At 44.0% G+C, this 27547-nt stretch overlaps 1 protein-coding gene across 1 annotated transcript in view; it reads right to left on the reverse strand.

The window, feature by feature from the left end:
* LOC115665878 ((+)-alpha-terpineol synthase-like) overlaps positions 1 to 25727 on the reverse strand; it is a 50329-nt gene extending 24602 nt beyond the window's left edge. Inside the window, exons 1-2 of the mRNA XM_056302457.1 lie at positions 25485 to 25727; positions 24348 to 24609 (exon numbers count right to left, since the gene is read on the reverse strand). Of these exons, the coding sequence (XP_056158432.1) occupies positions 24348 to 24609; positions 25485 to 25727 (505 nt within the window). The remainder of the gene's footprint in view (positions 1 to 24347; positions 24610 to 25484) is intronic.
* Positions 25728 to 27547: the final 1820 nt, after the last annotated feature.

Raw genomic sequence — 27547 nt, forward strand, 5'->3', positions numbered from 1 at the left:
AGTTCGATACCTTCACTTGGAAACATCACTAAAAGAGAACCAAAGTCCGAGCTTGTCAACAAATCACGTCGAACCTACCTTCACTCAAAAGCTTAAGTTAATGAGTTATATACCAACTAGGATGTATAAACCGCTCCAAACCACACTAATTCTCCGACGTGGGACTTTTTTAACACGGTTCACATAAGCATCTCAATACTGCAGATGTCCTCATGGGACTCTTTTGAGGTCAAGTCAAGCTTGAGATGGAGGAACTCCAGATCTGGAAGTCAAGCTCCTCCATAGCTGCCACCATGGCCATCCCCAACCTCGTCGTTCCATAGCTGTCCAGATCTCAGGCGAGCTTCATGACTATCGACTTGAGCTCGTCCCCCGTTTTGGTGGACCTTCGCCGTCTGCTTGTCGACCAAGTGTCCTTTGATTGCGCCCCCACAAGTTCCACGACCAGGACCGAAGCCGCCAACTGCATGGGTTTAGTTGGAGGAATCTCGATGCAGTGATTGTGGGCTTGCCAGGTACGATCAACAGGCTCCACAACTGAATCTTGATGCTCCGGGTAGTTTCTGAACTCGAAATTGAGTGGGTCGTCATTTCAAACCACCAATCATATAGTGGTTTGTGATAGTAAGAGGTTGTCGATTGAGAAATAATATGAGGGTTTGGCGTTCTCGGGGATTGCGAAACCTTTAGTTGCTAGCGAGAGCGATTAGTCGCCCAATTGTGCTTCAGGAGTTTGTGAATCACGGTGGTGTCGTGTTCAAGGTGTACGTGGTTGGTGAGAATGTGCAGTGTGTGAAATGCATGCCGTTGCTTGACGTTTCAGAGAAGGAGGTTTTTGGAAGGGATGGTGTCATTCTCGCAGGCGTTGAATTCGGCAATCCGCGAGGGCAAAGATGAGTCTTGGGAGCTCCGGGTGACCCCCGATCTATGGTCACTGGAGCCCCGTGACACGCTCGCAGTAATGATGAGCTGAGGTCGCGGCGGGGTTGTCGGAGGTCGATTGCATGGAGTCGAAGATCGAAGTGGTGCTGGGTGAGCACCAATGAAGCCGTGGCCAAGTGAGACCATGCGTAGAAGATGGTGAACAGTGAAATCTGGTGCCTTGAATCTGAAAATAAGGCGAAGAAAAAGATGAACAGTGAAAGTTGTGCCTCGAATTTGTCGAGAAGACTATGAACAGTGAAAGTTGGTTGGGGTGATCGGTTCCGGTCTGCTCCAATCCTGTCCCACCTAGGAACTGAGAACCGGACTAGGAAGACCAGTTCCCAATTTCTGGAACCGGGAACCGGACCAACCGGTCCGATGCAATTCCTGAGCGGTCCAAAGAAACCGGTGGAGTTTCAACAAGCCAACCTTCTCCTCTCTCAACTTCATGGAAGACACTTGAGAAACCTAAGCAAAACAAACCCCATCACCACCACTCTACAATCTCACTCAAAGGACACTTCAATTCAGCTCAAGATTTGGTGGGCGTAGCGTGATTTATCCTCAAGAAAGCTCTCCCTAGTGAAGTTCATGCCCACCAGCATCATTCAAGCAAGAATTGACGACAAGAAAAGATACAAGGCAGTTTTGGATTCTAAATTATTTGTGTGGAAAAGTTTAATAATTCATCAAGTGGTATTTTGAGCTAACACAAAAGAGTTACCGCAAGCAAAGCCAGGAAAAGAAATGGATCCAGTAACAGCACATGGGCGTCCTCTTCCACTTCCTTTCCTCAGCCGAGACCTCCACAGCTTACTCATCATCACCAATTCCAATCCCACCACCACCAGCAGAACTCTGAGGATGACAACCTCAGTAACAACAGCAGCTTTGGCCACTGCCTGAAACGGGATCGCGACGACTAGTCCTCCACCTCCGCCGTTGCTACTTCCCCCACTTCCAATGGGAAACAAGTTGTTGTAGGAGGAGGTATAGAGGTGTCGAGGAGGCCAAGGGGGCAGCCAGCGGGTTCTAAGAACGAGCCAAAGGCCCCCATCATCATAACCCGGGACAGCCCCAACACCCTTCGCTCCCACGTCGTGGAGGTCGCGGGTGGCACCGACATCGTGGAGAGCATGTCGGCCTTCCGTGAGGAGCTGAGAAGGAAAGAGGGTCACTGCTGAGAGTCAAGAGAGAAAGAGAGTGACTGTGAGGAGCCAAGAGAGAAAGAGAGGGAAAGAGGAGGCGTGAGATACTGAGAGGCGAACAAGGAGAGAGCTAATTATTAGGTTTACACTTTACACTAAGTTGTTCTTTAAGAAATAAATAAAAAAATTCAATCCGGTCCAATTGGTCCAATTCCCACCCTAAAATCGGGAACTAGACCGCCCGTCACCGGTTCCAATTTTTTGTAATTGGGGACCAGAACGGCACCCCTAGGATCCGCCCAGAATCGGTCGGTTCAATCCGGTCCGAGTAGCCCCCAGTTCGGGTGGTTCCTATTGCACACCCCTAAAAGTTGGTACCTTAAATCCATGTGAGCAATAGGGGTGAAAACGATTCGATTCAATTCGGGTTTCCACGATACTCAAACCGAAATGGAAGTATGCTTGACGCGACCCGCACTGCATATAGCTCAAGTCATCGGGTTGGGTTTTGTGTTTCGAATTTTTTCTGTAGCATATAGAAAGGTAAAAGCAGCATAAACGATAGGTAGAGACTAAGATTTCTGTGCCGTTTCAGGAAAAAGATTTTCATCCTTTACTTAGGTAGAGACTACTGAGCTGAAATTATTCTCTAAAGTCTAAACAAACTAATTGCAGAACTCCATAAAAACTACTTCAGCACGTACAGTAACCAGAAGGACCCCTGCAGGCAACACAAGATACAAATACAGCCAAATGTAAGGCAGGTATTAACCGAGGTAAGACATATAAGAACAATATAAGTGTTTCTTGTTCATATTGACCGCACACACACCGGAAAGGAAGAGAAAAGAGAAACAAAACAATCAATGTGGCAACTCTGAAGGCCCAATGATTCCAGGAGCTTACATGAGGGAAGCTATCTATGACAGTTCTGGCTTAATAGGACTGGAGTTGCCGTATTTATATGGGCATGCTAAACTAGAACGCCCGGAAAAGCATACAAGACTGTAAATTGAAAAATGGATTGATCTAAAAAGATTTGGTAGCTGTCATCAACATATTCAACAAAGGAACTTTAGGCGCGAATGATATCCATTCTGTTCTCTATTTTTTATTTTGTTTGTTCCCGAGAACAGGTTTGGAATAGAAATCGATTTGGCAATGCAATTTCTTTTTTTTTTTTTGGGACAAATTTGTAGCCTAGAAATAGGTTTGGAATAGAAATGAGAAGTAGATTTTTTTTACTTTTCTATTTCTGGAATAGAAACAAAGATAATGAGTCTTTTCTATTGCTCGACCTCGTCGCCTGCCGTTGCCCACCCGTTGGTCGTCCACCGCCGCTCACCAACCGTCCGCCACCGCCCGGCCATCGCCGCCCGGTGCCGTCGCTGCCTACTCGTTGTTCGTCGTCGTCCGCTTGTCGAGTACGCCAACCGTTCGCCCTGCCCTATCCGTCGTCCTGTTCGCCGAGAATAGAAATTTAAGAATAACCTATCAAACAAATTTCTATTTCAAGAAAAAAAAATTTGTGTCATTATCAAATACTACTTTTTGCTTAAAAACTCATATGAGGAAGATAAAGTTTATCATTCGCAAGTGGAACAAAATCATCAAAGCTCTTTCAGATCATATATACCCTTGAGGAATCAAATTTGCTATCAATCACTAAATGTCTAATACAAATATGAAGAAGTAAATTCGCAATAAAAATAACTAATTTGTTTAACAAGTCTCAATCTCCGACTTCATCTATCATCAAGAGAAACCAAAATCGAGTTTGGCTCCATGGTCGTAGTTGACTACTCTACATTAAATTCACAATGAAAATGAGAACTGGAGCATCCATTGTAATATAGTAGGGTATAAATATTCCACAATAATACTTTCTCACCTGACTCAAAATATTCAAGTTCTTATAAGTCATCCTCAATCAAAAGTGAAAGTGGTGCAGATCGTAGCCAATCTTGAGCACATATAAGAGCCTCCGCCATACTTGGGATTGTTGACACCTATTTTTAATTTGCCCAAAATTAATTACACAAAATTTAGGAATTAATTTTCTTTAATTCCTAAAACAAAAAAATATTTCTATTTAAATGCATTGCATATAGACATTAGGCATATGTGCATTAATAGGGCCTATTAGAGCATATTTTCTTAAATTTTAAACAAAAATTTAAAAAAAAAAAAAAAAAAAAAACTTCGAGTCGGGCCGGGTCGGAGCTGGGCCGACCCGGCCCATTTCTTTTTTTTCCTTTTTCCCCCGGGCCCGGCCTTTTTTCTTTTCTTTTTTCCCTTCGCGCGGGCCCGGCCCGCTTTCCTTTTCTTTTCTTCTTTTTCCCCTTGGTGGGCACGGCCCGGCCCAAGCACCTTCTTCCTTCCTTCCTTCCCCTGCGCCGGTCGCTCTCTCCTCCCCCTGTTCTCCCCTGTGCGCGACCGAAGCGTGACGCACGGCGGCACCGCTCCTCATCGTCGTCATCCGGTCAGAGGAGGCCCAGGCGAGCACGCCACAGGGACTGGCCATTAAGGCCAGTCTCGTCTTCCCCACTTCCTTATCTCCTCCTCCCTCTCAGCTCGCTATTCCTCTCTGCCCCGTCTCAGACCTGCTCCGCCCCTGCTCTGCACCGGCCTGCAAATGGCCACGAAAGTCGTGGCGTGGCATAGGCCGGTGCAGGCCATCGTCACGCCGACGCGGCCGGGCCCAGACTTGTCGTCGTCGGCTATGAAAGACAGAAAGAGGGAGAGAGAGAGGGTCGGCCGATTTCAGAGAGAAACAGAGAGAGAAAAATTGAGAGAGAAAGAGAGAAAATAGAGAGAAAAAGAGGGGAGAGTCGGTTCTTGCAGGTTCCCAGCCGCGTCGCCGTCGTCCCCCGATCAACCGGAAAGCCCCAGACGCGCCGTCGACGGTGAGCTCTCCCCCCAGCCCGAATCGCCTCTGTTCTGCTCTGTTTTTCTGTTCGGTTTGGCCGGGACTCGCGCCGGCCGTTTTGCGCGAATCCCGGCCCATACCGTCATCCCCCGCCATCCGTGTGTCCTCACCGAAGGTAAGTTGGGTCGCCTGAATCCGCCGGTTCGCCGGAACAGGTCAGAATTTGTTGTTTTCGGTCGCGCACACCATCTGCTCGACAAAAGTCCTCAATGAAACCAGTTTTTGTTTTGGTCGCCGGCCGGCGAACGGCGGTCGGACGGTGACCCCGGTGGGTGGAGAGGCTCGATTTTATTCCCAGGAGGCCGATTTGGGGGCGGCGTTGGTCTGGGTCCGCCGGCGAGAGGCCGTTTACGGCTTCGCCGGTGGCTGCTCCCACGAATTCGGCCTGACCCGGTTCAGCCGATCCGACCCGGATCAGTCCGACCGACCCGGGTCAACTCCTGGGTCGGATCCGTTGACCCGGGTCGGTTCCGACCGGGCCCGGATCCGCGACCCGACCCGGTTATTATTATTATATTATTTAATATTTTTTTCTTTTTTTTCTCGAGATTTTAAAAAAAAAATTAATTTTTTTTTTCTTCCGTATTTATTTATTTATTTTTTTAAAAAAAAAATTCCAAAATTTTATTTTTTTTTCTAAAAAAAATTTGTGTGATATATTCTAAATGTTTAATTTATTGTAGTGTTATTATGCATATTTTTGTCTTGTTTAAATTAGACAAGCCTGAGATTGCGCGGTAATATTTTGCATGTTATTTTTATTATCGCTGTATTATTATGCATGTTTTTAATACAATTGCATGAGCTGTTGTGTTTTGAATGTCATCTGACTTAGTTAAGGTTAGAACCTTAGGCTGCATGAATGGTTGTGTTCCTGACTGCTAATCGTTTCTGATTATGCACTCGCTTGATCACCTCACATGTTAGAAGAAAGGTCCTAAAATCAATTCAAATTGCCTGACAAATGTTTTCAGAAATGAACAGGGTAAAAAGGTACCGAAAGGGCATTAGTTATCTAACTAGTGTAACCAAGTCCCCGAATTCAGTTAATCTCTGGTTCGTAGGAATAGGGTGACTCTCCCATCACCCTATTTGGGTTTCTAATCGACCTACCGCAAATCGATTAGTGGCGACTCCTTGATATAAACCACTTGCATGTTAAAAACTTAAACCCTAAGTCGCGATATGGTACGAGCTTGGGAGAGCTCGAGTTAAGTCATGAACCTAGACTTAGCACGTACCAGGCGAGCCCCCCTTTTTTGCATGTTCGATAAAAAAGGGCTCGGGAGTTCGGTCGCGACAGACTGGCGACTCCGCTGGGGACTTGCATTTTTTTAAAGTGGACTTAGGCCAAAAATTTTATCCTGTTCAAAAATGATTTTTGTTTGGCAGCAAGGACTCCAGGTACAATACTGACATTAAGATGTTATTTGTTCTCGCAGGTTCGAATTGATTGTTTATAATTTGTTGTGCATGCTTTAATGATTTAGCGCTACACCGTTGCACACATAATCACGCTGCCGGACCTGGGCCACGATAGGGCATTTTAGGATGGTGTTAAGAAAGATACGACCTCGAACGCGAGCCCGCGATGTAGAGGTTGCCTTTCTTTTCCCCGAAATTTATTTCTAAAAAATCGTAAAGAAGTATCTTTAGCCGCTATTCGCATGACTATAAGATATTCCTTTCGATTTGGCCGAGGTTAAAAGGACTTGACACCAACGCGAGACTGCGACGGTCAGGCACCCTTTTAATTTCATTTTGCTGAGCCAGTCTAGATAGAAATCAAACCTCACTCCTCATGTGCATGTTGTTGCGATTGCCATGGTTCAAGGAAAGGTATATATATTCTATCCCTTCTCATTTTTTATATACGGTCTACTTATTCAATTGATTTGTTACTGTTAGGCCACCCGTTGATTGCAGTCTATATACCAGGGATACGCTTATTGCGGAGCTTGTCCGTAAAAATAAGCGCCTCCGAGAGACCGTGATTTCCCCATCGTTTGTAAAATGAGTATCCGGGAATGGCGCCCTTTTATTAAAATCCCTTGTCTTTTATATTTTCCTAGTATTTATGTTTAGGGGTTTTGGTTTTATCCTGTAAAAATGTTTATGGGTTGTACAAATGCTAATATAGCTCGGGCCGTTTATTTTTATGCTTTAAATGAAATTTTTTGCCCCTTAATGACACCACCGCGGCCTTCGGCCCAGTTGTATCTGGGGATGAGCAGTAACGGTCCGAGGCGACCGGGGTTCGAACCCCGGGGACGCCGCCTGTAATGTTAATATTAATAAAAACCCTTTTTGCTTATTTTTTCTTTGCAAATAAAGAAAATATGCAATAATAATATGAATAAGTCATAGAATGATTCTTTATTGGGCATTATAGTCATTCATATACGCGTTTTCGCAGGTAGCTACAAAAAATGGCCGAAGAAAACGTCCGTCTCAACAACATGGAGGATGAGATAAAGATGGTCTTTAATGCGATCCAAAATCTCACAAATCAGGTGGAATCCATTCAGGGCAAACTCACACCCACGCCTGCAGCAATTGAAGTGGTGTTACCACCACCGTCTACTGGAAAAGACAAGACCTCCGCCAGCGATAGCAACATGCCCCCGCTAGAGGACGATCCGCTTCCCCTTCTTTGTCGAGGAAGCCGAGCTTGAAGGCTGTACCGATGTGAAACAGGACAAACGCCTTGCAAAGGTCGAGGAGATCTTTGAAACAGCTACTGAGGCCCTGAGAATCTTGTCCCACTTGACTGTCTATATACAAACGGGTCAAAGTACCAGAAAAATTCAAGATGCCGGAATTCGAGAAGTATGACGGTACCTCATGCCCCAGACATCATTTGCACATGTATCATGTGCGGATGACCCAGTACGTTGACAACGAACCCCTCATGATTCAGACCTTTCAAGCGAGTTTGACGGGGCCAGCCATGACATGGTATATGTCGAAGGATGTAGATACTTTTAAGTCTTGGGATGATGCCGCTGATGCATTCCTCAAGCATTATCAATTCAACCTCGACGTCACCTTTACTCGTGACGATCTGGAACGCGCTGAGAAGAAGAAGAGTGAGTCCTTCAAAGAGTATGTCACCAGATGGAGAAACTTGGCCGCCCAGGTTACCCCACAACTCACTGATCATGAACAAGTGAAATTGTTCATAAAGTCTCTTCCATATGAATACAGACACCGCCTGGTTGGTGCCACTGCTGAATCCCTTAATCGTCTTGTTCCTGTGGGTGAACGAATCGAAATGGGATTACGTGAGGGGTGGTTTACAGACCCCACTTCCACAAGCAAGAAACTCGGCATGAAGAAGGAGAAAGAACCCTTGACAGATGCGGATGTTGCATACACCCAAACCGTTCGTCCTTCCCCAATGATTCAAATGAGCAGTGGACAGCAACCGGCCTCAAGCCGCAAGCCGCCCCAAAGGCGAAATAACAAAAAGCAGTTCACGCCACTCCCTTTGCCTATGTCTCAGATCCTGCCTATTCTCCTGGAAAAGAGGTTGCTTGCTAAAGAGCCAAAGCGTGAAAATCCTGAGCGTTTCCCCAACTACGATCCCTCCAAGGCATGTGACTATCATTTGGGCGAAATAGGACATTCCGTCAATGACTGTGTCGTCTTGAAAAGTAAGGTCCAGAAATTGCTGGATGCAAAGATGTTTTTATTCCGCAACGCACCACCCAATCAAGCAGGAGGCACGGATATCGTCATTGAGTAAACTGTAGACTCAATTTTCCTCCTTTAGAATAGAGGCATATTTAATAGTTTGAATCCTCCTATGTAGGAGCTTTTCTTGCTTTCTAAAAGTCCCAGTTGTTTTCTAAGATTCCTAGTTTTCTGAATTTGTAATTATGCTTGGAATTTTAGTATTGCAATTTCCATTCCAACAAATGTAATTCGCCTGAACTATTCAAAAGAATTACAAATGTTTTGTTTTGAAGGCCTGAGGAAGTATTCCAAACCGGCCCGTTGATGATATCCAGCCACGAAAAGGAAAGTATTCTGAGGCCCGGGCTTCCTCATGTTTCCTCGTTTCTAAGCTTTTGAAAATAGAACAAACGTTTTATCATTTTTCAAAAGGGCAAAAAAAAGAATAGTGGTGGAAAAGCATTCATACTCATAGCCCTGTTTGTTTTTCTAACTCGCTCACTTCGTGTCTCAGAGCATACTCCTTTTTGATTTGTTATTACGAAAGGGACATTTGGAAATGACACAAACTGAAGAGCACATCAGACCCTGGTAATGATCGCAGACTGACTAATCCAATAGGGATAGTCCGAGCAAAGATCATCCAACCTTCAAATGAAGCATGGGGCAAATCTCATTACTACCAGTGGGTGATATCAGCCCCAGAGAGTCAAAGAGAATGCTGAGCATTCCTTGACTCCATGATGAGCGAAACATCATTTCGTACAAGAGCCGGGGGCAGATCAAGAAAAGACTATCCCTTTTGAAAGAAAAAGGTATGTCTTATTCCTTAACAAATTGTGGAAATGACATTCCTTCCCTTTTCTTTTGCAAATAATGAACCGGGGAACATGCTAGACTCTGACGTGCTAGCGAGCCGGACAGAGCACCAATGTTGCAATCTCTCGAATGAAACATGCAAAGAAATGCTTAATTGGGAGAGTAGACTAGGGGGCATGCAATCTCCCAGTCCATAAAAAAGGGTGTATTTCGTTCCTAAAATTCATCCACTTTAGCATAGAAACGACATATCTTTTCCTTTTACATAGGACAAAATTGAGTAAAGAACACTCATGGTACAAGCAGCTAGAAAGGACTTTGCACATGACAAAGTGACTTCAAGGCCGATCCTGGCAACCACGGAAGTCTCAATGGTAGTCATGCCCATGTTCGTCAAAGACCTTTAAAGCAGAGATTAGCTTTGCTGCGAAGTTCTCCACGCAAGCAATTGCACATGCCTGTGCAGTCGAGAATCGGAGCATCCACAAGAAACTCCTCAACATGCTGGAACCGCATTGACACAGCATGTGCTGACAATAGAACCCTCTATTCGGGAGCACCCCTAATTATAGAGGATTTCATTCGAGCTTCGAGACCTAGAATATGGAGGAGCAGATTGAGACAGAGAAGGCTGAACAAAGTAAAGAGGAAAAAAGACTCTGCTAGCTTTGAAGGCAAAATGGAAGAAGGGTAATTTGTATCGTTCTCAATTTACCCTCAATCGTCTCATTTCTAACATAAGCTCCTGTTTTTGTCATAAGGGAATTATCAATATTCGAGAAAACTCAAGGAGTTGTCAATTTAATTTCAAATGAGGGGAATCACGAAGGGTAATGTTGTATCGTTCCCAATTCCTGTCCCTCAATGAGCAGTTCATTAACACGGTCTTTCTTATTACCTGGCAAGTTTGTCTCGCCGCCATTGCAGCACAGGTAAGTATCTCTTTCCCTAAAACTCTTTTCATAAGAGTTGAAAGAATCAAAAGAAAGAGGAAACATGTTAAAGCAAATGAATGCTTAACCCTTCTCCAAGTGCATCGCATGTCTTTTGGAAAGAATTTCGCATGGTAATTTTACCTGTTTAATTCACCAATTCCCTGTGAAAATTTTGACAATTCGACAAATGGTGTCGAACTACTCCGAGGTATTGAACGAGGTGTGTCAGGATGATGAGAGGCAATCCTTAGCCTATATACATTCTCAAGTACCAAACCCATGTAAGATGAGCGAAAAGGTTCCACTTCTACAAGGTAAAGGGGTTTCTCGCATAAGGTACGGTAGCCAAAATGACAAGAGGCAGTTCATTTCCCTGCCCCATACACTTCCATTAATCCTTTGCTTGACCATTTAAGCCCATACACTTGGAGGTTCCCTTTAAATCACCCCTGTCAAGAACCACCCCACATTGGGGCAGCTTGAGGTAAATCAGCATCACAGGGAGAATTCAAATTCAGAGGGAGCAAGAAGAGCGTCTCTCCCTTTCGATCACCGCCCCTGTGACTTCGGCCTCGTCGTTTTCATGGATCCGGTGGTCCTCGACAGAGTCTTCCAAGACAAGCACACCATCGACGGCCGGACAGTCGAGGCTAAGAGGGCTTTGTCAAGAGAGAAACAGCAAACTAAAGCTTGTCCAAAATGCCAATATCTTATTGATAACAGTGATGAGCAAGACAAGAAGGATGAGGAGTTTGTAATATCTAAAATTTTCTATGATCATCAGCTGTAACAGCTCGCACAAGGTGAAAAGATGTATAGAAATTTTCTTGCTCTCACTTGCATTAATCTTCGAGTGTTTTTATTGCAGATGAACTCTCGCGATAATTTAAATGCCCTAGGATGACGAAGAGCGGTTCTTCTTCTATCCCATACACTCATATCCCTTGCTAGCCCAATTGAGCCAGCGATTTCATTTCGTACCAACCCAGTTGGTGATCATCCCCCACACCGGGGCAAGGCAAAAGTCACCACAGCTTGAGCATTAGGGTCCAAAGTACCGAATCAAGATGAAGACTCCAAGAGCCTAATAACATTATTCTGCTCAAATTTGTTTAGGCTAGTCCTGACAACACCAAAAGAGCAGCAAAAAATGCTAAAAACTAGGGGCATGAAAAAGCAGTGTGCCTGGTCAAAGCAAGGCCAATGCCCATGAATAAAAAACAAAGAAAAAGAAAAAGGAGAAGAAGAAAAACGATGAAAAAGACGACCCCAAAGGATTAAACTTGAGTTCTTCTTCGATACAAATTCCTACTTTAGGAACTCTGTCTTGACAAAGATCTGTCATGTCATATGATAGATGAAGACAAAACTACTCTTGAGAAAGCAATTGGAACAGAGATAGAATGGTATCCAGGAAAATGCTTGACGCAGAAGCTCCTCAAGAAAATGTTGTCAAAGATGCTAAAACACGGGATTACCCAGGGAGTTGTCCAAGAGGATCCTGATGATGAAGAAAAAGACAGGTGACAATGCCAAGATGATCACCAACTCTCACCCTTACACACATTTTTGAGCCTAACGATTCTTTCGTTTCTCAACCTGTGAACTGAGCCCACGTTACATCCCTCATGAAGTCTCTTCTGACTAGGGCACTTGATTTAACGTGGAATTTCAAATGTTTATAAACAACGCTCGAGGAAGTGCGAGCAAGACTATTTCTATCTCGTTTTGCAGGGTTCTTGACTTGTAAACCCGGAGATGATTGCAGAATATTTTCTTTCATGGCCTTGACTTGGACAGTCACCTTCATTAAGCCATTGACCAAGCCTACATTACGACCCTGAAGAAGACCTCTCAGATTGGCAGCGTCTACCGCTTGCGAGAAAACTCAGACCCTTGCGGACGTGATAACGGTCAGATTGAGTGTTTTCGATGTTCCCGCATTAATGGACGGGACAAATAGCCCTTTTCAACGAGAGCGAGTGGAAAGTCCTTTCTGACTGAGAATCCCTCGTTCAGCATCTCGAGAAGTCCACCTCCCAAGCGAAAATTGTCTTGATTTACCCTCGATGGATGTTTGGTGATGCAAACATGGCAAAATTATCATGCATGAACTTTCAAATGCGCATTCTGGAATAGCATAGCTTGTCTATCCTTGATGAATGCATGCATGTTTGCGCTAACCCTCTTTGACAGGTAAAATATCCTCAAAGACTCAAAGAACATATGACCTTTGGAGCGTCTCCAAAGATGTCACAAAAAAATATTTCCGTTCCCCAAGTGGAATTGACACAGCATGCTTTTGCAGCTCAGAGTTCTAATCCCCAGTGATAGAACACGAAAATTCGGGCGCTGGAGAAGCCCTCATTATCATCACAAAAGAGATGCCCTGAAAAAGGTCGGGTATTCAGCAGATGATACATCAAACCTCCGGGTAAGAAATCCCAGGTATTTCATCAGTTTTCTTTTCAAACTACCCAGAAGGTAAACCGGGTGTTCCTTTGAAAAAGAAAAGCATCTTGACTAGCTGGTCAAGATATTTCATACGATATTCAAGAATAGCCTCAGTTGTCTATTTCTCCAATGAATGCGTATGTGTTTGCACAAAAAAACTTGTCTGACAGGAGACACGCCCTTAAGAGGCAGGAACGTGCCCAGGTAAGTACATTTTACCCATGCCGATTCCAAAAATCCATGTACCTACGATTGTTATGGTACCCTTTGAACATCGGATTGACCCCGTTGTTCACCAACTTAACATCGGATTGACCCCGTTGTTCACCCTCTGAACATCAGATTGACCCCATTGTTCACCAACTGAACATTGGATTGACCCCATTGTTCACCCTCTGAGCATGGAACTGACTCCCTATGTTCACATCAAATCCTCGGGCGAGGACCCCCAGGTGCTCATCGTTTGAGCCTTTTCAAGACCTGCTGGCGAGGACCCACTAGGCAAACCAACAAATCCTCGGGCGAGGACCCCCAGGTGCTCATCATTTGAGCCTTTTCAAGAACTGCTGGCGAGGACCCACCAGGCAAACCATCAAATCCTTGGGCGAGGACCCCCAGGTACTTTGTCAAAACAAAATCCAGTCAGTCAAGGCGACCGAAGAAAGGTTCGGGTCCTAGACAGGCAAAATCCAGTCAGTCAAGGCGACCGAAGAAAGGTTCGGGTCCTAGACAGACCAAATGAAATCCAGTCAAGGCGACCGAAGAAAGGTTCGGGTCCTAGGCAAGCGATTTCCCCAGTCGAGGCAACCGAAGGTAGATTCGGGTCCTAGACAAATGAAATCCAGTCAAGGCGACCGAATATAAGTTCGGGTCCTAGGCAAGCGATTTCCCCCAGTCAAGGCAACCGAAGAAAGGTTCGGGTCCTAGACAAATGAAATCCAGTCAAGGCGACCGAAGATAGGTTCGAGTCCTAGGCAAGCGATTTCTCCAGTCAAGGCGACCGAAGAAAGGTTCGGGTCCTGGACAAAAACAATCCCCATCAAGGCGACCGAAGATAGGTTCGGGTCCTAGACAAACCATTTTTTCCGTCAAGGCGACCGAAGACAGGTTCGGGTCCTCGACACACAATATCAACTATCTGGAATTACTCTACCCTTCGGCAAGGTAAGTAGCCCCAGGTATGTTTTTATTTGCTTTAGCATGCATCATCTTATATCGCATCATAAAAATGGGACACCAGTCTCGCCAAAAATAGCATTCATCGAGCATGCATGGGCCAAATTTAGGTGCCATTTTATCTTTGAACGTAACCTCTGCGAGCTCAATCTTTGCGAGCTCACCTTCAAAGAGGGGCAGCTGTTGACACCTATTTTTAATTTGCCCAAAATTAATTACACAAAATTTAGGAATTAATTTTCTTTAATTCCTAAAACAAAAAAATATTTCTATTTAAATGCATTGCATATAGACATTAGGCATATGTGCATTAATAGGGCCTATTAGAGCATATTTTCTTAAATTTTAAACAAAAATTTAAAAAAAAAAAAATTCGAGTCGGGCCGAGTCGGAGCTGGGCCGACCCGGCCCATTTCTTTTGTCCTTTTTCCCCCTGGCCCGGCCCTTTTTCTTTTCTTTTTTCCCTTCGCGCGGGCTCGGCCCGCTTTCCTTTTCTTTTCTTCTTTTCCCCCCCCGCAGCTGGGCCTGGCCCGGCCCAGCACCTTCTTCCTTCCTTCCTTCCCCCTGCGCCGGTCGCTCTCTCCTCCCCTGTTCTCCCCTGTGCGCGACCGAAGCGTGACGCACGGCGGCGCCGCTCCTCATCGTCGTCATCCGGTCAGAGGAGGCCCAGGCGAGCACGCCACAGGGACTGGCCATTAAGGCCAGTCTCGTCTTCCCCACTTCCTTATCTCCTCCTCCCTCTCAGCTCGCTATTCCTCTCTGCCCCGTCTCAGACCTGCTCCGCCCCTGCTCTGCACCGGCCTGCAAATGGCCACGAAAGTCGTGGCATGGCGTAGGCCGGTGCAGGCCATCGTCACGCCGACGCGGCCGGGCCCAGACTTGTCGTCGTCGGCTATGAAAGACAGAAAGAGGGAGAGAGAGAGGGTCGGCCGATTTCAGAGAGAAACAGAGAGAGAAAAATTGAGAGAGAAAGAGAGAAAATAGAGAGAAAAAGAGGGGAGAGTCGGTTCTTGCAGGTTCCCAGCCGCGTCGCCGTCGCCCCCCGATCAACCGGAAAGCCCCAGACGCGCCGTCGACGGTGAGCTCTCCCCCCAGCCCGAATCGCCTCTGTTCTGCTCTGTTTTTCTGTTCGGTTTGGCCGGGACTCGCGCCGGCCGTTTCGCGCGAATCCCGGCCCATACCGTCATCCCCCGCCGTCCGTGTGTCCTCACCGAAGGTAAGTTGGGTCGCCTGAATCCGCCGGTTCGCCGGAACAGGTCAGAACTTGTTGTTTTCGGTCGCGCACACCATCTGCTCGACAAAAGTCCTCAATGAAACCAGTTTTTGTTTTGGTCGCCGGCCGGCGAACGGCGGTCGGACGGTGACCCCGGTGGGTGGAGAGGCTCGGTTTTACTCCCAGGAGGCCGATTTGGGGGCGGCGCTGATCTGGGTCCGCCGGCGAGAGGCCGTTTTTGGCTTCGCCGGCGGCTGCTCCCACGAATTCAGCCTGACCCGGTTCAGCCGACCCGACCCGGTCAACGACCGGGTCGGATCCGTTAACCCGGGTCGGTTCCGACCGATCCGGTTCAGCCGATCCGACCCGGGTCGGTCCGACCGACCCGGTTCAGCCGATCCGACCCGGGTCAACTCCCAGGTCGGATCCGTTGACCCGGGTCGGTTCCGACCCGGCCCGGATCCGCGACCCGACCCGGTTATTATTATTATTATTATTTTATCATATATTTTTTTCTCGTTTTAAAAAAAAATTAATTTTTTTTTCTTCCGTATTTATTTATTTTAAAAAAAAAAATTCCAAAAAAAAAATTGTGTGATATATTCTAAATGTTTAATTTATTGTAGTGTTATTATGCATATTTTTGTCTTGTTTAAATTAGACAAGCCTGAGATTGCGCGGTAATATTTTGCATGTTATTTTTATTATCGCTGTATTATTATGCATGTTTTTAATACAATTGCATGAGCTGTTGTGTTTTGAATGTCATCTGACTTAGTTAAGGTTAGAACCTTAGGCTGCATGAATGGTTGTGTTCCTGACTGCTAATCGTTTCTGATTATGCACTCGCTTGATCACCTCACATGTTAGAAGAAAGGTCCTAAAATCAATTCAAATTGCCTGACAAATGTTTTCAGAAATGAACAGGGTAAAAAGGTACCGAAAGGGCATTAGTTATCTAACTAGTGTAACCAAGTCCCCGAATTCAGTTAATCTCTGGTTCGTAGGAATAGGGTGACTCTCCCATCACCCTATTTGGGTTTCTAATCGACCTACCCCAAATCGATTAGTGGCGACTCCTTGATATAAACCACTTGCATGTTAAAAACTTAAACCCTAAGTCGCGATATGGTACGGGCTTGGGAGAGCCCGAGTTAAGTCCTGAACCTAGACTTAGCACGTACCAGGCGAGCCCCCCTTTTTTGCATGTTCGATAAAAAGGGCTCGGGAGTTCGGTCGCGACAGGGGTCAAGGAGCTACGAAACACATTGAGTACACGACCTCCTGTGCTGAATGCGGCCTCTTATGCAATAGTCGAGACGGGCATTGCCAAAATATCGGGAGCAATGGAAGAGATGATAGGATATCTCGAAGAATTTCACTTTCAACCAATTCAAGATATCAAAGTTTGGGCTATAACATTCACATCCTTCCCCGAAATATTTGTCTAAATCATATTTTTTTTCCAAATATTGCTGTCCCATTTGGTTAAGATATTTTTCAGTTATAATGTCTGCACCAACCACATGGGACTTTAACACATTCATTGTCCTTGTGCCCTTTAACCTTAAGTTGCTTTGAGGGGCATATACCAATGCAGTATTGTTCGAACAATAGCTTTAGAGATGTTATTACTTTGTCTCGTAAAATTTCCGCCCGCTTACTTTCATAAACATCACTAATCATCCAATTCACATACTCCCACTTATGTCGAGGGTCAAGTATACAGGCAATAAGCAAAGTCAGATTGATGTTGTTCACATTGCCAAAATACTTCTTAAATTTGGTCTTCATTCTCTTGGCCATTTCCTACAAACTTTTGTCCTCATTCTTACAATGCCCATCAATCATCGTACAAACCTCAAGACATCTTTCGCCTTATCATTACTGGTGACACAAGAAGAGACTGATACTTTTAAAAATATATCATATAACAACTTTAGGAAAGGAAGAAATTGACAGGCATACTCGCAATCATCACTCGCAGGCAACCCTTTCACCTTGGAAATTTCTTCAACAAATTTGCTATCATGAATATCCAATAAGGTAAAAGCTTTTTGAAGCTTTAAAGCCGCTTTCAACACCATGTTTGTCGAGTTCCAATGAGTCTCCACATCCAAACATAGAAGACTCTTGGAGTCAATATTCTCTAATTTAGTGCACCTGTTAAATCGTTGCAACCTCGCAAGAAAAGACCTCACATAATGCACAATCAAGCGTAATCTAACTATAGAATCATCTATATCTTTCAAGCCCTTTTTCACAATAAAACTCAATATATGAGGACAACATCTCACGTGGAGTAATTCACCTGTCAATACTAAAGAGTTCCAAGAGTTAAGTCTCTTTTTCAAGTATCAAACTCCCAAGTCATTTGAACTTGCATTATCTACGGTAATAGAAAAAACTCCTTTAATCCCCTAACTAGTTAAGCATTTCTCAACCGATTTTCCTATAATCTTAGCATAATGACCCCGGGATTAGACAAAAGTTCAAAATTTTCTTTTGCAACTTCCAATTATGGTCAACAAAACGAGCAATGTGACATATGTAACTCAAATTCTAACAAGAGGTCCATGTGTTACTTGTAAGACAAACTCTTAGAGATATCTTAGAAAAATAATTTTTCAATTTGCTTCTTTCCTTCAAGTATAACTCATAACAGCCGTGCCTCAATGTGTTACGTGATTGGATTAAAAATTTCGGCAGGATTCTATTCACAAATCGTCAAAATCCCTCATTTTCTATGAACTTGAAAGGTAATTCACCAAGAATAAACATGGCCGCCGGGTCCTTTCAACTAGCATCTTGGTAAAATTTTCATGGACCCAAAGAACTACCGATCCCAATAAGTTGACCTGAGGCACTTTTCTGCCTTTTCATGATGTTCACATATGGGTCTTCCTAACATTTAGTTAAATGATGATGTATCGAACTGGTCCCTTAACCACTAGGACAACCAATAGGGGCCCCACAATATAAAAATTAAGCCTTTTCTTGATCAGAAATCTTTTTAAAGTGTTCCCACACTATAGGTCTGCTCTTCAATATGTGACACTAGAATAATTTGCTGAAGATATCTAGCAATCATACTATCTATGACACTTAGAACTTGCAAATTATTGTTACAATAAAAAATGTAGTCCTTAACACACTCTTGACAAGTACAAGAAAAGCTGGCAAGCACCAGCTCATTAACAAGAATTTATACATAAATTACTAATCAAATTCAGTCACACGACCAGGTGAGACATGGAGCAAAAGTTACAATTGGAGCACCGCAAGGACAGATTATAAATAAAATCAGATACTAACCAAGATGACTGAAAAGTGGCATCTATATCTTAAGTTCTAAAATTGATACCTTCACTAGATGTTATGACAACTTGTCACGATATTTATTGATAAGTGCATTAAGTACAAATAGCAAACGGTAGATTCAGGGCATAGTATTTATCGATATGACAGGAAAAGTGAGAAGAGGTGAAATTGGAGCATGCACCAGAATGACTAGAAATTTTTTTTTTTTTGGTAAGTCGAATGACTAGAATTTCGACACAACCAAACAGATAAATTCTACGGTTGTTCCTAGTGAATGTAATGTATTATTGGTCATTGACAGATTGATATCACTGTGCAAAATCGATGATTCGCATGTGTTTCAGCATATAGAATGGACTCATCTGACAGTAATACTGAACTAGCAGCTTATTCACCTTGTGATTGACGAGGAATTCCTAAATAACTAGTTCTTTTGACGACAAACCTTTGCCTATTAAAGCAGCTAAATTCTAAATTACAGGCCTTAATTCTGAGATACACAAGATTTCTTCCAGTCTAAAGCATAACTTACCAAACAGCTTTTCCGGAGATGCACGGAAGTGTTTGTCCCAGGGTTGAGAATGTCAGCCTGAAGCCCTGATGCTGTTATGGCCTTAATATACCTTCGAAGTGCAACTGGAACTAGATCCTCAATGCATAAGCAGAACTGCGAGAATACTCAAAGCAGTCCAAGTACAAAAGAAGAAATTCAAATGTTCGGATCAGCAGAGAAGATTTACCAGGATAAATTTGTTGACACCTCAATTTTCCTACTGGTAATGCTATCGACATAGGATGGTGAAGGGGTGAGGTTGTAACTTGCTATTTGAATATTAATCGTTTATAAAGAGTTACACATCATAATTGTTGAGAAACACGTGTGAGTTGTGTTAGAGAAATCCCACATTGGATAATTGATGTAGTGTTGAACAGTTAATATATCATAGTTGACCCATAACTCATTAACTTAAGCTTTTGAGTGAAGGTGGGTTCAACTGGATATGTTGACGGGCTCGAACTTAAGTTCCCTCTTGGCAATCTCCCTAGGTGAAGGTATCGGGCTTCTGCTACGCGCTCCCAACAGTAATAGACTATATGAGAGTCGTGCTTAATCATTATAAAGGATCCGCAATTATCAACACTTACGTATCTTTTTGATTCCAGTCTATCGATTTATCAATTTATTAGTTTCCTATACTTGCGTTTTACTTTACTCTAGATTTATTTGTCCACCATTAGTAACTTCATGTTCGAATCTCCACTGAACCCGATTAAATAAAAACCAAAGATCCATCTTTGTGAAAGGCATTTCACCATGTGCATCAATACCAACAAAGTTGTCGAGAAATACAAGCGAATGTAACCCATAGTTCGAATGAATGCAACTCTAATGTAGAGAAATATTAAGGAAATCACAATGCAAAGTTGTATTCAACATGTCTCCTAAATGGGACATGCCAAAATTTAATTTAATATGAATTATTTTACTATGGGCCAGATTTCGATGGCATGAACGAGTTCAATTCCTAATGCGAAAAGAGACATTAGGGCGAAAATTCAGATGTTAACGGACTGCACGGCGACCGTTTCCAATTGCACGGAGCCAGCGTCGGTCAAAGTTGACCGGTTTTTCTTTTCTGTCGCATTCTCTCTTTCTTTTCAATATTTCGCCAATATAAAATGCTATATTTTTTTACATAAAATAGAAATAGATCACCACAAATACCATCAGCAATTACGTAATCGGCCACAATACAAAGCACGGAATAGCATGTGCTTCTCTGCCGAATTTTGTGAAGCTTGTACGAACACCCCTCAATAGACTTCAATTACAATAGTTTCAATATCTTAGAGCTCACAGAGCCGCCCCAAAGGCTAATAATAACACATAACATCAGAGGCTCTCTCCAATAGCAAGACCTTGGTCAATGATGCATCCTTAATCAATGGGCACGGATTCGAATATGGTCCACATAACATGGTCCTTGGTTTGGTGACCGGGAAGGCCGTGTCCGTCTCCATAATCGTAAAAGCACTGAGAAGCTCGTGCCAAGTTGAGACAGGCATTGAGAAAAGGCCTGAACCCAGAGAATGGGTAGTCCTCAAAAACTTCTTTGTTCATCCTCTTCCAGGTCTCACGCACCAGATGCCTGATATGTTCCCGCGCGGCCTCTTCCAAAGCGCCGGTTTCATTCATGTAGCATTCTAGCGCCTTGTAGTTGTCTCCTCGTGCCAATTCATGCTAAGCATGGACGACAGAGATGGGTCACTAACGTAAGTCCCTAGATTCATCTCACATTTGTATCAAAGAAATAAAAAAATAATGGAACATCACTGTGAATAATTCGATAATGTGCAGTTTTTATAAGAGATGATTAACAAGGAAAGGACAACTATCAAAGTAAGTTACCGATGATGTACTGAGATCATCGTTGAATCGAAGGATCTTGGCGGAAGAATGCATGATGCCCTGGATTTTCGACACGTTATCAAGTCCCTCTTCCGTCGAGAAAAGTGCCAAAAAAGTCTTAAACCTTTTGCATTTATGCCAATTTAGTCCTAAACCTTTTGTATTTGTGCCAATTCAGTCCTAAACTTTTTTGTCTTTGTGCCAATTCAGTCCTTCCAGGCGATTTTGGCGCGATTTTGTTGACGTGGACGTCGGCCGGCCGGCGGCCAATCACCAGCGTTGATGTTGATAACTTTTAATAATATTTTAATATTTTTTTGAATTTTTATTTATTTATTTTCTTTTTTTTCCCTCCCCTCCCTTCTTCCTCCAGCCGATCGTTGGACCGGCGACCTGCTAGAGGCCAACGAGGTCCTCGCTGGCCATTGGCGAGGCTTGCCCTTGCCAGCGATGGCGAAGGCGAGCCTTGCCCAGCCGCTGGCAAGGTCGACCTCGCCAGCCCCTGGCGAGGCTTACCCTCGCCAGCAACGATGAAGGCGACCCTCGCCATGGCTGGGCGAGGTCGTGCCTCGCCCAGCGGCCGTAGAGGCTCGACCTCGCCAGATCCGGCGAGGTTGTGCCTCGCCCAGCCATGGCAAGGCTCGCCAGTGGCCAGCGAGGTCGACCTCACCGGCCTCTGGCCTCTGGCCGATCACCGGTCCGGCGATCAGTTGGAGAAAGGAGGGAGGGAAAAAAGAAAAGAATAAAAAAATTAATAAAATTTCAAAAAAATATTAAAATATTATTAAAAATTGTCCGCGTCAGCGCCAGTGACCGGCCGGCATCCACGTAAGTAAAATTCGGCCAAAATTAATCGGAAGGACTGAATTGGCACAAATGCAAAAGGTTTAGGACTGAATTAGCACCCAAAAAAAGTTTAGGACTAAATTGACACCAATGCAAAAGGTTTATGACTTTTTTGACACTTTTCCCCTCTTCCGTCACTATGGGGGTAAGAACAGCATTGGTGCCAAAACTTGTGTACGGAGGCCACTTTTGTGCCAAAAGTTTCATTTGGATCACTTTAGTGCCAAAAAATTTGAAAAACGATCTTTTAAGTGCCAACTCCGATCTGATTGGTCGGAAATCTGACGTGGCAATTTTTTATTAGTATTTGAAGCCGACGTGGCTCGCCGGAGATACAGTGAGCACGCACAGTCAGCATTTTTTATTTTAAATAATTTTTTTTCCTTTTTATTTCTTTTCTTTCTTTTTTCCTTCTTTTCTTTTTTCTTTTCTTTCGTCTCCCTTTGATCACCCCCGGTGACTGGAGGCCGGCCACCGGCCGCCTGGCCTCGCCTGGACGAGGCCGCCGCCGCCCGCCACAGGCGAGGCCTGGCCGACCCTCGCCCCGGCGAGGTCGGCCTCACCTCGCATGGGTGAGGGCGAGCCCCGGCGAGGGCTCCCCTCGCCAGATCCGGCGAGGCCGGCCGTCGCCCAGGCCACGGCGGCCTCGCCGGACGTCGCCCTGGGGAAGGCGACGTCCGGGCGGGGCCGCCGTGGCCTAGGCCACGGCCGGCCTCGCCGAGGCCGAGGGAGCCTCGCCGAATCCGGCGAGCTCGCCCTCGCCCATGCGAGGCGAGGCCGACCTCGCCGGGGCTTGCCCGCCATCGCCCGGGCGAGGGTCGGTCGGGCCTTGCCGGACAAGGCCGCCGCCGCCCGCCACGGGCGAGGCCCGGTCGACCCTCGCACGGGCGACGGCGGGCAAGCCTCGGCGAGGCTCCCCTCGCCAGATCCGGCGAGGCCGGCCGTCGCCGGAGCCACGGCGGCCCCGCCGGACATCGCTCGGGGAAGGCGACGCTCGGCGGGGCCGCCGTGGCTGGGCCACGGCCGGCCTCGTCGGATGGCGAGGAGCCCTCGCCGGGCTCGCCCTCGCCCATGCGAGGCGAGGCCGACCTCGCCGGGGCTTGCCCGCCGTCACCCGAGCGAGGGTCGGCGGGCCTCGCCTTGTGGCGGGCGGCGGCGGCCTCGTCCGGGCGAGGCCAGGCGGCCGGTGGCCAGCCTCCGGTCACCGGCGGTGACCAAAGGGAGAAGAAAGAAAAGAAAAAAAGAAAAAAAGAAAAAAAAGAAAAAAATTCAGAAAAATATTTAAAAAATCGAAATATATACGTGGAAATGCCACGTAGACTAATTTGTTTAAAAAAAAATCCAACTAAGATGAAAAATTTAATTATAAATGCCACGTATTAATTTGGTCGGAATTTCTCGCCGTTGACACCAAAGTGATCATTTTTCCTCCGATTTGGCACTAAAGTGATCCAAATAGAACTTTTGGCACCAAAGTGGCCTCCGTACACAAGTTTTAACACCAATGCTGTTCTTCCCCCCGTCACTATGTCTGTGGTTAGGAAGTAGCTATCCAACAGCAAAATCAGCCCTCCGATCGAATCCACCGCAACGTCCATGTACTCCTTCAGTGTCGGTTTAATGCCCTTGTTGTACCAATGGACCTCCTTCATGTACGCCTTGCATTCATCCGCCCACTATTGGATTGAAATTCGAAAAGTGTGTCAATCACCAAGTCGAGGGACGTTCTTTCTCCTACTTTTTCGGGATATACATTATAAGGTGAAAGATTTAGCAAGTCGAGATTACCACTTTTCGCATGTAAGGGATGGGGTTGATACCTCGCTCTCTCATCGTCCAATACCCAACTTCGTTGGTCGTGTTGTACAAGACCATAAAACTATCTCTTATTGTTGGAGGAAGCTTATTGATGTCCGTGATGTCACACCTAGACAAGTTATCACTATTTCAACGATCTTATAAATTTTACCGTTACTCGAAAATGCGCTCCTACGCTGCCAGATTGCATCTATGAATTATAGAGTGCTTGTGTATACTTCGCCAGATTGCTAAGTTCCTTCCTGTGGACTGACTGCACTAAATTGAAATCTAGTTTAGCCAATCGTAGCAAAGAGGGGATCATGTCATGTTGTTTCTCGTACATGTCCATGAACCACCGAGCCTCCAACCTGTTTGGCCTCCAGTGGATTGGCATACCTAGTGCATGACTCACGTTGCTCGCTAAATTAGTGGGAACTTCGTCGAGGTTTAGATCCTTCAAATGCTTAGAAGCAAAGTTCCAAGCTTCATCAAGTATGGTTTCCCCTTCCAATCCATGAAAACAAGCTTCATAAAGACCAAGAAGCCCCTTCACATCCTTATTGAGCAATTCGTTGAATGTGCCCGTTTTGTTCATAAACCTTTCAAACACATCTGTACATTTAGCAAAAGGAATGGTAAGGTAAAATTTGATGCGTCAACATGATTCACAAAAGGTTAACTAGTTAGCGACCACCTTGCAGTACTTTGTATCCATGTTGTCTGAGTAGCCGGAATCGAAGGGAAGTGGCATAGAGATCGTCCAAAAGCTGAGCATCTTCAGTCTTGTTATAGATGGAAATTAGAGCGTTCTTGATCTCTGTCTCAAATTGGTAACCTAGTCCTAGTCTTTGAACCACATCAATGAACTCGAGCTTGGCCACCTGGTTCATCTTCCTGCTGAACAGACCCCTCACTTCTTGTTTCAACCTTCGGAGTTGCTCGGTATATTTATCCTCCTAGGCACGTTAAAAATTCATAAAAATTGAGATCTTAATCACAGTTAGTACATAAGCATAGTTGCATATTGCCTATCGTATTAAAACAGATCGATTCTCATTTTATTTCCAAAAACATTTGAATAGGCATTGTTGAGCTCGTGCCTATATGTTGAGAATATGCCATTTTGACCAGGTTTATTAATATCTCCTGTAGAATATTGTTGGGGTTGGCCGTATATTTAATAGAGTTGCTATGGATGGTTGTGTAAATTGATGTTACGTATCTCGAATGTCGTATATAAATCATATACAGAAATGGACAAGAAGTGTACATCCATATATCAATCTTTTTTGGTCAAACCACATTTCTATTTTAAAGTACAATTTTTCTTTTTCTTTTTTTCTATGTCGTTTTGGGATTTGTGGACTCATCCCATCAAAGTAAATAGAAAATGGGGAAAAAGTGCACTTCGGTCACCAAACTTAAGTTGTTTTTGTTGTCAATGTGGTAACTTAAACTTCGAACATAGCAAAGTGAAGCCGAGGTATTAATCGCTACCGAACAAAAGTCTAATATTCAAATAATCAGTGCCATCATGGAATAAAGTGTTACTGAAATTTGCTTAAATTAAACTTGAGTTACTGTTTTTGTAGTTTGCGAATTGAATATCCACAATAGTGCCGAGTTTTTCCACAGCATACTTTCAGCTACCAATGACATGGACATGAGCTAGCTTCAAATTGTCAAAACCATGGACCAAAAAATATGACAGGAAATTTTTCGAAGTTTCAGGACCAAATGGAAAAAAGATTGCAAATTCAATACTGAATGTGAATATTTTCCATAGTATTTAAGCTAGAGTGGATTTTATGCCGATAAAAAAAATCATTACTGTGTAATCAACACTGAGTGACTGCACAAAGTCATAGTCCCAAATGCTAGGTTGCCAATTTGCCGAACGTCTCACAATCTCTTGATCTTCAATCTTCAAAGCGCATTTCACGAATTGAGCGCCGGAGGAGGTGGAGGAGGACGAGGACAAGGAGGAGCGAAGGTGTCTAGAGAACAAGAGAGAGGGTTGATTATGGCGGATTGAGGAGGGGATGAAGCTTGTGAACAAAGCAGGAAGAGCCATTGCAAAATTTGATGCAAGTGACTCAGTATGCTCACCATCCTTTATATAGGTGTCGCTGTGGAGCCCCAGTCATGGAAAAGTTTGCAGATGCTTTCGGTGCAAATTTTTCTATTTACTCAAGCCATTCTCTAAGCATTGGAATTTATGTTCTTATTTTTTTTTATTTTGTTCCAAAATGGTTGTCCTCGACACACCACGACTGATTTGGATAAATAAAAATGCCGTGCTTCAAAACTAGAGCGGTCAAAATGGATCATAAATCCATTCATTCACTCATTTACAATCAGGTTGTAATGGGTTGTTTAAACATTAAAAATGCCGGGTGAAAATGAGTTTAAAAAATTAATGTTCAATCAAGTTGGGTCTTAATGGAAATTTAGAGTATTTGTTTTGTTTCTACATGCATACGTTTATATTTTGATGCCTCGTCCCACTTCACGTTTCTTGTTAACCACAAAGTAATTTTAGGTGAAAAGCCACCAAAAATCCTAAACCTTCCCAAATTTGTACATGTGTGACATTTTACCCTATATCAAAGTTTTGTCAATGAGAATCATTAAAATTCTGCCTACATGGATGCCAGAAAGCAAACAGGATTGAATGGCACCCACATGGCTTAAGTGAAATAATAACGTCATTGTTTTGGCTTAAAAATCATCTTACGAAACCTTAACATATGATAAATGTATCACATAAAGTTTATGGTGTTTATGTGACGAGAAAAAGTTTAGGTTAAATATATAACAAGAAGCACATTTAAAATATTTGGCCGGCACACAACACCAAACTATTACTATAACAATCAATCAATGTTGTGGCCAATAAAAAAGTTTCAAAAACTAAAGGGTTAATACCACAAAAAACTCAAATTGGTACACTTGTGATAAATTTACCCAAAACTAATTTCTTGACAGCTAAAAATCCCAAACTGGTATACCTGTAATAAATTTACCCTTAGTTTTCAATAAATTTTACCATCAAATTGATGAGTTGGATGATACGTGAAAGTTGACAAATGTACTAAGTTGAGGTTTTACCCTTCTGTTTGTCACATGTGTAATAATTTAGTATGGTTTTCCATATTTAAGAGGAAATATTGCTAAAATTTGGAGCTGAGTTGTGTCCAGATCAGGTCCAGTTGGATAGGAGTCGATATAATTGTGTCACATGACAATGGATCAACATGATTTTAATGAACCGGAATATCTCACCAGAGGCACTGTTGAAAATATATCTCGAGTTTGAGCATGAAGATGAAAGTTTCCTATATTAAATAGGTTTCTGATTTTGAATAAATTTTCTAGTTGGAGTAAGTTTCTTAAAAAGAGATTTCCTATGTTGGATCCAATCGTATATCAGAAGTGGATGTTTTTTCTAAAGAGCATCAAAGAAGAGTTCTTGCTTGTCAATTACATCCCTAGTGTTTGAAGCCATGAAAATCTTATGTTAAGATTTTGTGATTTTCTTTGTAAGATTGATAGATTATTTCGTGAAGAATTGTTGAGCTGCTAAGTGAATATTTGGTTGTTCGTGTTATACTTAAGTGAGAGATGGTAAGCTCAATGGAAGGAAAAAAAGTGCATGTTCGTAGGCTATGTACAAGGTAAATGAGACTATCGGTTGTGGTGTCAGAATTAAATCCACCTATTATTAGCAAAGAAGTTACATTTGATGAGTCTCCGATACATTTAGGCAGCAGTGATTGCAATAGTGTTTATACGGATCCGAACGGTATTCAGCTCTAGGTGGAGTGGCAACTAGAAACTCTTAAAGTAGCGGGTGCTAATGTGGTAATCGACATACATGGTGCTTGTAGCAAT

The sequence above is a fragment of the Syzygium oleosum genome, unplaced genomic scaffold (genome assembly GCF_021117445.2).
Source record: "Syzygium oleosum isolate NSW1041296 unplaced genomic scaffold, Sole_v2.1 Sole_v2.23, whole genome shotgun sequence".
Lineage (NCBI taxonomy): Eukaryota > Viridiplantae > Streptophyta > Magnoliopsida > Myrtales > Myrtaceae > Syzygium > Syzygium oleosum.